The sequence below is a fragment of the Cyprinus carpio genome, chromosome A2 (assembly GCF_018340385.1).
Source record: "Cyprinus carpio isolate SPL01 chromosome A2, ASM1834038v1, whole genome shotgun sequence".
NCBI classification, from domain to species: Eukaryota; Metazoa; Chordata; class Actinopteri; order Cypriniformes; family Cyprinidae; genus Cyprinus; species Cyprinus carpio.
In genome coordinates this window covers 27,620,402-27,632,391 of record NC_056573.1, presented here as the reverse complement: position 1 = coordinate 27,632,391, position 11,990 = coordinate 27,620,402, and the positions used below count along the sequence as shown (strand labels likewise).

Below are 11,990 nucleotides of genomic sequence, written 5' to 3'. Positions count from 1 at the left end.
TAAACGAGATTAACCTGCAGTCTGATGCGTGACGCATGAACATAATATACAAGAAATAAAACAGGTTTGATTCAACCTCCTCGGTTAAGAAATAATTCAGCAAAATAATATAAAATAATATAAAATAATAATATTTATAATAAATTATATATATTTTATTATTTATACATTATATATAATAAATAAATTAAAAAATATATATAATAATAATTTAAATATAATTTAAATATAATTAAAAATAGGTTATATATTATATATAATAAATAAAAAAATATATATATAATATTAATTTAAATAAAATTTAAATATAATTAAAATTAGGTTATATATTATATATAATAAATAAAAAATACATATATATATACATATATAAATATATAATATATATATATATATATATATAACTATATATATATATATATATAAATAAAATTAAAATATAATTAAATAAAATTTGGTTAAATTAAATTAAATGCAATATAAAACACTTTTTTATTTATAAAATAAAATAAAAAAATAAAACTGTGACTATAACAATACTAATCAAAATGCGGACAAACTTGACTGAATAAATAAATAACAGAAATCAGTTTTGTACACAACTATGAATTATTCCAGAGTATTAATTTCTTTACAAAACTAAACTGATTTCACGAGTTGATAAATGTACAAGCAGATCAATAGTTTTAAAAGTTTTAAAACAACAAATATATTATCATTCATATCATTCAATTTAATATTGATAATATCATCTTAACATAATTTACTGTATTATTAAACCTCGATACACCGCTCAGCCCTAATACAGTTATTAGACGTTATTTGCCCACTGTTTGAATAACTGAGGAAATGTAAGCATTATAATTAATAACTTACAATGTTTATAATGTTTAAATACAAATTCAGTCATATTAAGAATATTTTATGACATCCATATGCTACTTATGTCTAAAAAAAAATCGAAATCGACTCACTCTCCAGAAGTAAATAATTAAATAAATTTGCATGATAATAATATCTTAAATCGGCAAATATAGAGCATATAGCTCAACACTAATATTAATATCTATCTTACCAATTAAAATGAATATAGACTTATTAATAATTCATGTTATAAATGTTAAAACAAATTAAATGCTAAAAAAAAAAAAAAAAAAAAAAAAATTTTTTTTTTTTTTAAAGTCTGGAATCACCATGAATTGTAATGATGAATTATTCCCATAATAAGGCCCCGCCCATAATATAACATTAGCAGAACTTTATACACCACAGGTTAGAAAGTATCCCATGATGCACTTGATAAAGTTAGTTAATGAATCAAATATAAGAGCATTCAAACTGCAGGAAGAGGGACTTTTATTTTGACAGCACAATGCCACAAACTTCTGCAAATCCAGCTGTGATTTCATAATGCATATAGGCCTGTCTCTAAGATATCAGTCGACCACCAGCTTAATTCATGTAGTACAGGTTCATCTACAGTTCAGAATTAACATGAAAATGCTCATCAAACAGGACAGCAGCAGCATCTCTCGATCGAATCCCGCTCCAGCTCTTCTTCTGGAGCAGATGAAACCAGATGATGTGAATTATGCCTCAAAGCCAGGATCTTATGACCGTGCATGTCACATATTAGTGGATTAGAGGAGTCCTGCAGGATCAGAACAGCAGATGCTCAGCCGGGGAAATTAAGCTCTGCTGGACTTGTGAGAAGAAGGGGATTGTTGTGAGAGACACGAGAACGCGGATCACATCAGATAACGTTAGAGAGCCTCGGAGGGAATCACTGTATGGAAACATCCAGAGAGAAATCTAATCAGCAGAAAAACAGCGTGTCTTCAGGTCAAGCATATACATATATAACCCTTCACGAACCCTGAGCTCAGACTACAAACTCTGATAGCTCTAGTGAAATATTAGAGGAAAACTGGGACATTATCAACTGGAAATAAATTATTTCTAATATCATCATTTAGGTTTTAACAGAAGCTAATAAAAATGACAGACAATCAGTAAAAACTAAAGTTAAAATAAATAAAGTAATTCAAAATCATTTAAAAATCTATTACAGTATACTTAAATAACAGTAAGATAAATTTAAAAAATACATAGTATATAAATAATTGAACTAATAACTGAAATAGAATAAATATTAATATTTAGTCTTAAAAAGACTTAAATCTGGTGTTTGTTTACAGAAGGCACTTGGCAGATTATTGCTGAAGAGATTTTTTTTTTTAAGTTAAACTAAAAAAGGTTAAAGTTTATTTTTATGAAAAATGCACAAAAATTTAATTTTTTAAATTCATATGAAATATATATTTTCCAAAACGTGTTTTACTCTAAAAATGCATGAAAATCAAAGCCACAAATCTAAATAAGTTGTGTTCCAAATTTTAAGTTGATATCTCAAAAACCAGCTTTCGGTAAGGTTTTGTTTGGGTGCAGTAACAAATGTTTCCACTAGATGGCATTCGCCTCCCATTCATTTCCAATTAAGTCAAAATTTAAAAAAAATAAATACATAAAATAATAATAAAAATAAAAGCAACATTTTTCAGGCAGAAATAACCAAACAGCACCTAAAGGGTTAAAAGCAGACTATGCTGTGGTTGCTTAGCGATATATATTGTCTACGATTACATCGCAATTGTGGTTTAAACAATATGCATTTTACATTTAGTGCTTTCAAACGATTAATCACGATGAATGCATATATTTAAGAAAAATATGTTTTGTTTATATATAAAATATTTACATATAAATTATATTTGAATATGTGTATATACATAATAAATATACAATACGCACGCTTATATTTTGTAAACAAAAACTTTTATTTTGGATGCGATTAAATCTCAATTAAGCATTTTTGAGTATATCGCAAAAACTAAAGATACTGCGCGACTGCATTTCACTGCGTGATTTATTCTATTAAAATACATTTAGAAATTCCCACAAAATTTAAAATAAAGGAACAAATATGCCACGTATGACTGTTATGTGTCTTTTAGATTTATATCATCTGATATAGTTAATTAGGGATGCACCGGTTGACCGGCCATAAATCGGAACCGCCCGGTTTTTGCTTAAAATACGCGATCGGCAATCGGCCGGTTTTTGGTATTTTTTTCGGCCAATTTTTTCGGAAGTGCGCCTGCGTGCACAGACTACATTGTAATCATTCGCTATCATGTCATTTGTGTGGAACTGTTTCGGAATCTGTGCGCAGGACACGGGCAGCCGTTCAGCACTGGAAGTGCAGAGCTACATGTCTGAGGCACAGATAGCAGGAAGCGCAAAAGAAGCACAAAATAAGAGCCCCTTTCCTGCTACGGACTAAACTGTGACAAAACTGAAATGCGTTTTTTTTTTTTTTTTTTTTTGTAAAGTAGAACTTGCACACACGTTTGAAAAGCCAGAAGTAAACGTCATTTCTGTATAAGATGATTATTTTTTTATTTAACCTTAAAATTACATTGACTTAATTTGATTTAAAATTCACCTGCTGTGCACACTGAAAAAAAAGTGTTTCATTTATCCAATTAAAATTTTTTAGGGTATTGATTCACATCGATTTTTTTTTTTACTTAAGCCAATAGTTATTTATTTTTCATTGGCTCAAGTAAAAAAATACAGATGTGAATCATTACCCTATTTTTTTTTTTTTTTTTTTAATTGGACGAAGGAAACACTTTTGCATCTTTGTTTTATTCGCACCAACATGAATTTAACATTTTGGAATAATTTATTTATATAGCATACCTGGTAAAGACCTTTTTTTTTTTATTTAAAACCAAATGTAAAAACTAAAACAAATACTAAATGCTGATTAAGAAACATCTTCTTGAATGGGTGTTGATTGTGTTGTTTGGATTGTAGAACTATGCAGTTGTTGCCTTTAATTTCACATGGTTACAGTTAATCTTTTAATTTAAGGCCAGTTCTATGTAGTTTCAACCCAATTCAAAAACAAAAGCTAAATGCTGATGTCTGTACCATCTATGTTTGTATTGAATGTAGGCTACTTACTGTGCAGTCACTGCCGTTAATTTGGTTAAGATGGTTTAAGATGGTTACGGTTATTGTTTTCAAAAGCCAAAAACCAGTTTGGCCTATTAAATACCAAATAAACATCTTGTTTATGTATATTTTCCTTCTTTCTTGTTTGTTGCTTAAAGAAAAAAAAAAAAATCGGAAATCGGTATCGGCCATAAAAAAATCATGATCGGTGCATCCCTATAGTTAATATCACAAGAGTGACGCTTTTCTCCAAACATCAGCACAAATGTGATACTGATTTGATGAACAGTTCAATAAACAAAAGTTAATATTACATGACTTACATTTTAGACACAAGTTCCTGTTTTTGATCCGTTTCAACAACGAAAATAGTATCAACCAAAGCCACAGCAGAACAGTTCTGCGTCTCTGAGAAACACACAGCAGTATTTCTCCCAAGGATTCTTTACCCATTTCAGTTTTGGTTCCTTGCCACTGCCGCCTCGCTTCGATGGGGACTACAAGAAGAGAACTGAACTGAATCAACAACGAGCTGACTTTAACTGCTAAACTGACCGTTTTCAGCACACGTCTTTCCTGTCTGACATCGTAAAGCTGCTTTGACACAATCTGTATTGTATTAAGCACCTATAGAAATAAAGGTGACTTGAACGAATCAGTTGAATGAAACACTCAATGAATCATGCTCTCTGCATGAGTGAGTCATTGATTCATTCATTCAAATGATTCGTTCAGATGGCTGATTCATACAAGTCAAGTCTTCACCTTTATTGATCTGCCGCCACCTACTGGCGATTTGAGGTTTATATTTAACCCTTTAACTGTCACCCCCCATTTTTTAAATTAGGCATTAAAGTGCACTATCCAAACTTAAATTGTTGTAATTTATGAACACTTTGGAATATAAACCTAAGGTTGGTCTCTTTTTAAAGAAGAATTATTCATTAGCAGATTTTGGCAAAAGTGGAATTTTATCAAAAAGTTATGTAAGTTTAAATGTACTGTAAATAAAATGTGCTATATTAATTTTATTTTATTATATATATTTTACATAACAGGTTTTACTCTAAAATTGGTATAAAATGAAAGCCTCGTGTCTAAATGAGTTATGTTCCAAATTTGAAGTTGATATGAAAAAAACTGAGGTTCCTGTGAGATTTTATTTAGGGCGTCATACCACAAACAGCCACTGGGGGCCACCAAAACTCCTTTGAATTTTGCTTAATGAATTTTTCTCTAGATCTCAAAATAACCACCAAATATGGAATCCTGAGACTCAGACCTTTCCAATGATATGTTTGTTGCCAAGATTATAAAAAGTTTTGATTCTAAAAGACCGTAATGCATTTTGTAATACGACACTTGACTCCGCCCACTAAGGGGGAGGAGACCGCCATAAGATGTTAAAGTACCATTTCCATGGTGTCCGATTTCAAAGTGGTTTTCACAGGATGAATCTCGGGCTTCTATGCTTTCAAATGCTTTATAATTTATGATGATTACTAAAAGATTTTACAGAGAAAAAGGCCCTTTTTCCCCAAATCATTTTAAATATCAGTATTAAATTTTTTATTTTTTTTTGTAACTGCATTCGTGTCTTGCATTAAACAGTCTGTGTCTAAACGCCACTTCAGATGCAGATTCTAATGCACTGCAAACACAAATTTAGTTGATACTGATTTAATTTGACTGGTAACAGCCGTATAGCCTCAAATAGTGTCACATTATTTGAATTTATTGATTAAATGTAAAAAATTTGACACAAAAGATGATGCATCCATTTAATAATGTTAGACAAAAAAAATGGCCTTGTAAGGCTAAAAATGCTTATAAAAAGTAAAAAATCAACTTTAACTTAATTGTTATGGTGCCATGCAACCATGATGAGATTAAAGTTCACTGAAACTACAGCAAAAAACACCGAGCGCAGCGCTCCGGAGGAGGAATCCCGTCAGGCCGGCTGTATTTAGCTCAGGGCTCCTCTTCCTGTCACCTCATTTATTTATTGGGTTACAGGCCCATCAGAACATCCACACGAGCCTCTTCCTCTTCCGCAGCCGCTCAGGACCACATGAAACCGCATTAGGACTTGACTGATGCAGTGTTCGAGGCCGGGATATTATTAGGCAGATCAGTTATAGAAAGTATTTGTGTCGTCCCGCAGCATTTGTGACATGAACGCTTCATTATTATTATTATTATAATTTATGAATAACTATTATATCATAGAATTTATTTATTATAGGCTTACAGAATTTATTTCTTAAACCGTGTTATAATGAAATACTAGTACTGAAATCACCATATTAAAAAAAAAAATAAAAGAGACGCATTAAACTGATCAAAAGTGACAGTGAAGACGTTTATAATGTTAGAAAAGATTTCTATTTTAAATAAATGCTATTCTTTTGAACTTTCTGTTCATCTGTGAATCCTGAAAAATAAAATGCATCACAGTTTCCACAAAAATATTGTGCAGCACAACTGTGTTCAACATTGATAATAATCAGAAATGTTTCTTGAACAGCAGATCATCATATTAGAATGATTTCTGAAGATCATGTGACACTGAAGACTGGAGTAATGATGCTGAAAATACAGCTGTGCATCACAGAAATAAATTACACTTTAACAGAGATTCACACAGAAAACAGCTGTTTTAACTTATAATAATATTTCAAAATTTTTACCATATTTTAATCAAATAAAAGCAGCCTTGGCGAACAAAAAAAGACTCTTTCAAAAACCTAAAACAAAAATATCACCGACCACAAACATCTGAACAAGTGTAAATAAATCACAAACTTTGGTACAAGGAAAAAAATTTGAGAAAACTACAAAACTCTCGATGAAAAAAAAATATGAGTGAGTGACGTCACCAAACCATAAACATGACTCACTAGTCCTTTTTAAAGATGCACTCGGTTTCACACAGAAATAAGGTTTTCACACAGAAACGCACCACAGTTTTAAAACAAACAAGAGTTTAAAACGACGTACGACGAGAATAAAGCCAGTCGTGTCAACATCACCCGAAATATCCGAAGACTCATTTCACAACGCACTCAGACCACAAACTGCTGCTTCGGTGTGAAGACAAAAACATGCTCACAAATATAGTAGTAGTAACAAACCAGTGAACTTCAGTGAGTTTTACTAACGAGGAGGCGTCCTGCAGCATACGAGAGCCTCCCAAAAACCTCACAGAGCATCCCACGCCGGTATAAACCATCAGCGCTGGTTACTCATTTAACACAGGAGAGGAATCTGAGAGAACTCTAAACATGCATGTTTACTGATCGTCTACTTCCTGCTGTAATGCATGAATCACTCACACATTCGAGGGTATAAAAACCCTTGCTACGCGTACTGCGTTAAGATAACCGAGACTCTATCATTGCTCTTTTGTTGATTTTGGATAAAAGCGTCTGCTAAATGACTAAATGTAATTGTATGTAATGTAAATACATAATTAGATTAAAATAAGTAAATAATAAATAAAAAATTGAATAAAATAAATATATAAAGATTAAACGATAAATAATTACAGTACTTTATTAAAAAATAATTAAAAAAAATAAAAAATGATTGAAATAAATACAAAAATATGTAAATAGGTTAGTAAACAAACAAAAATAAATAAAATTAGATTAAAACAAATGTGTAAATAAAAAATACAGTACTTTAATTAATTAGTAAATAATAAAGAAGATAAAATAAATAATTAAAAAGTATTTAAATGTGAAATTGCAACATTAAAATAAGTAAATAATAAATAAAAAATTGACTAAATATATAAAGATTAAATAATAATTACAGTACTTTATTAAAAAATAATTTAAAAAAATGATTGAAATAAATACAAAAATATGTAAATAGGTTAGTAAACAAACAAACAAATAAATAGAATTAGATTAAAACAAAGGCGTAAATAAAGAATAAATAAATACAGTACTTTAATTAATAAGTAAATAAAGATAAAATAAATAAAAAGTATTAGATTAAAATAAGTAAATAATATATAAAAAATGGACTAAAATAAATATATAAATAAAGATTAAACAATAAATAATTACAGTACTTTATTAAAAAAATATTTTAAAAAATTAAAATGATTGAAATAAATAAAAAATATGTAAATAGGTTAGTAAACAAACAAATAAATAAAATTAGATTAAAACAAATGTGTAAAAAAAAAAAAAACAAAAAACAAAAACATAAATATAAATAAAAAAAAAAATAAAAAATAAAAAAAAAATAAATAAATATGAAATTACAAACATTAGACTAACATAGGTAAATAAAAATAAATCAATAACATTTGATTAAAATAAGTAAACAAATAAATAATAGCTAAATACTTAGTCATTATATGAGTAAGTAAAAAGACTAAAATAATATTATAAATATAAATAAATAAATAAATATAAAGGATAAAAACGTAGTTCCAAATAATATTTTAGATATAGATTGTGTCTTTACGCAAGAAACTACAGAGGTACCTTTTAAATCATTTTAGGATGGGGAAACTTGCACATATATAATATCACTGTGTGATGTCACTGTACTCGGTCCATGTCCTGAAATCAGGGCAGCACCATACAAACAATTATATAATAATTAAAGCTGCAAGCAGCGATGAACGGGCCCTCGCACCCGGGCTCACCGCCAGCGGGTGGCTTTTGTAAAACAGCGAACGGCGAGATATATGCGTTTAATGTGGTAAAATATAAGAGAAATATATCAAAGTCATTTATATGTGCCAATCTTCCAGCTGCCAGCTGGTGGCGCTATGATTATAACTGGATTTCAACATGTACATTTCTTCAGTCCAGCACTTTTATCAAGCATATGAAATTTAGTGCAGATTGAACATGGAATGTTTGAGTTAGTATAAGGCAATGAGGTGTCTTATTGACAACAGGGGTTGCGCTATGAGTATCACTGAATATTGGCCTTTAGATATCTTCAGGCCATGACTCTTTCCAAATATTTGAAGTTTGGTGTAGATTGGACATTGCATAGTTAGTGTAAAATAAGCCATTTTCTGTTGTCAGCAGGTGGCGCTATGATTATAGTGGAATAATGACCTTCAGATGTGTTCAGGACCAAGACTCTTTTTCGAACATGTGAAGTTTGGGGAAGATCGGACATCTTATGCCTGAGTTACAACAACTTCTATTCCCATGGCGAGACATCGAACTTGGTGACGGCGCCATGGCCACACCCTTTAATGAAACCTCAAGATGTTCACAATTTAACATCGCAAAGGCCTTTACATTAGACTGACCAAAAAAAAATTATAAAATGTCATAAAATATCTAGGAGTAGTTTGTTACGGCGTAAAACATGTCACTTCCTGTTTGCCAGCAGGTGGCGCTATAGCGATATCTGAATATTGGCATGTAGATATATTCAGGTCAGGAGTCTTCTCAAACATGTGAAAGTTTGGGGCAGATTGGACAATGTATGTCTGAGTTATAGCAACTTCTTTTCTCATGGCGAAACATCGAAATTTATAAGGCCGCCACAGACACGCCCTTAAACGAAACCTCAAGATCTTCGCAATTTAACATCGCAAAGGCCTTTATATTACACAGACAAAGTTTGGTGTTGATCTGAATAAATCTCTAGGAGGAGTTCGTTAAAGTACAACCCCTCTGGCTGAAAATGGCAAAAAAAACGACACAAATTTTGCAGAGAAAAATTCAAAAATAACTGACTTCCTGTTGGGATTTGAATTTCGTACCAAGAGACTTTTTTGTAGGTATTGGTGTGTTACATGTGTGTACCGATTTTTGTACATGTACGCGAAACGTAGCTCGAGGCGTACTCTGTTGAAAATGTATAGGTGGCGCTATCGAGACATTTTGCCACACCCAATGGAATATTGGCCTTCAGATTTGTTCAGGCCAGGACTCTTATCGAACATGTGAAGTTTGGGCAAGATCGGACATGTTATGCCTGAGTTACAATAACTTTTATTCCCATGGCGAGACATCGAACTTTGTGTGACGGCGCCATGGACACGCCCTTTAACGAAAACTCAAGATCTTCATAATTTAACATCGCACAGGCCTTTAGAATAGAGTGACTGAAAAAAAAAAAATTTATGTCATAAAATTTCTCGGGGTAGGTTTGTTACAGTGTAAAATATGTCACTTCCTGTTGCCAGTAGGTGGCGCTATGACTTTAACTGAATATAGGGCATATCAATCTGTTCAGTGTCAGGAGTCTTATCAAACTTGAGAAGTTTGTGTGGCAGATTGGACATTGTAGTTCTTAGTTATAGCAACTTCATTTTTCATGGCGAATCATCGAAATTCGTCAGGCCGCCACGGACACGCCCGTCAACGAAAACTCAAGATCTTCGCAATTTAAACATCGCAAAGGCCTTTAGATTAGGCATACCAAATTTTGGTGTTGATCTGAATAAATCTCTAGGAGGAGTTCGTTAAAATACAAGGCATGCAAATGACAAAAATGATGCAAAATTTGCTCATAAAATTAAAAATAACCGACTTCCTGTTGGGTTTCGGATATTGCTCCAAGAGTCTTTTTGTGTAGGTACTGATGCTTTACATATGTGTGCCAATTTTCGTGCATGTACGTGAAACACAGCTCGAGGGCTGTTGATTTTTTTACGATAGGTGGCGCTGTCGAGCCATTTTGCCACCCCCTCTTCTGAAACCTATATCAGACGTAAATTTTCACCAGGTCTGACGCGTGTGCAAAGTTTCAGGACTTTTCGAGCATGTTTTAGGCCCTCAAAAACGCGATTCATTTTGGAGAAGAAGAAGAAGAGCCTAAGAAGAAGAAGAAGAAGAAGAAGAATAATAATAATAATAATAATAAACAAAGCAGATACAAGAGGGTCCTCACACCATCGGTGCTCGGGCCCTAAATATACTCTTACATGATAAAGCACGGTGACAGTAACAGGATTAGTGATTGTTTCAGATTTATACCATGGTAATGCGATTCTTTCACTTCTTCATCAGGTAGTACCTCACAAAAATCTGTTAGTTTACTTTAGTAAACGTGTTTAAAGTACCATAGTAAAAAATAATGCCATGCTACAGTCACAGGATTTTATTGTAAATGTTTGTTTCTTTATTGAAACGCATCCACGTAAGCACGGGACACGTTCATTTCTATTTTACCCCGGGATAGTGACCTGGCAGTGCTGCACAGCCTTGCCAATCAAACCCCAACCGACACCCGCTCCGCTTCGCCGCAGTGCCGCCGATGAGCGGCGTGCCGTGTGCCGGGAACTCGCGAACAGGAGCGGCCGCCTGTCAGTAAACTCGAGCCCGGGGATCCGGCGCGGCCCGCGCTCCCTTCCTGCACTTAACCCGCTTACACTTCACCGAAACACGGCGACCGTCCGCGTGCCTCACTTACCTCTGAACCTCAGGTCGGTGGGGGGATCTAGGATAAGGACCTGCTCCAGTTTGGACATGTTTTTGGCCGGCGAGGTGACGCTTAGTCTCGGGGAGCAGCTGAGCGCGGCGCGGTCGATCCGAAACCCTTCCACTGAGTCACTGAGCGCGCGGCGCGTCCCCGCAACACACGAACGCGCAGGCCCGTCTGATCGAGCTCGCGGTAAACTCAATTTATTATGTCTTTATTGGTAAATAAATCCAATCTATGCTGTAATCTCGGCCGCGTGGATACTGTACCCAAAACATTCTTACAGTTTAACGTTTGGAGCTCTGTAAATGTTTCTAAAATGACTTAATATGTGGTCAAATTTGCTTATTATAGAGCAGGAGTTTTACTTTTTTTATATATATATATCAAGGGCGCACAAAAATACAGAGCTTAAAGGTCGCTTTGAATAAAAATAATAATAATAATAATAATATCAATAAATGTAAAGCTCGAGTCTAACTGTGATATAAGTATATGAAAAATACTGGCACAAAGATAACATGCCTAAAATATAGAAAATATCTAATATTTCT

The 11,990-nt window shown here is 32.7% G+C and overlaps 1 protein-coding gene across 2 annotated transcripts in view; it reads right to left on the bottom strand.

The window, feature by feature from the left end:
- The window catches only part of LOC109104088 (vesicle-associated membrane protein-associated protein A-like), an 18,458-nt gene extending 6,744 nt beyond the window's left edge, over positions 1 to 11,714 (bottom strand). The window contains exon 1 of one of the 2 annotated variants that reach the window (XM_042713691.1): positions 11,428 to 11,714. In XM_042713691.1, the coding sequence (XP_042569625.1) occupies positions 11,428 to 11,485 (58 nt within the window). In that variant the 5' untranslated portion in view covers positions 11,486 to 11,714. The remainder of the gene's footprint in view (positions 1 to 11,427) is intronic. The other variant, XM_042713695.1, reaches the window with a different exon arrangement.
- Positions 11,715 to 11,990: the final 276 nt, after the last annotated feature.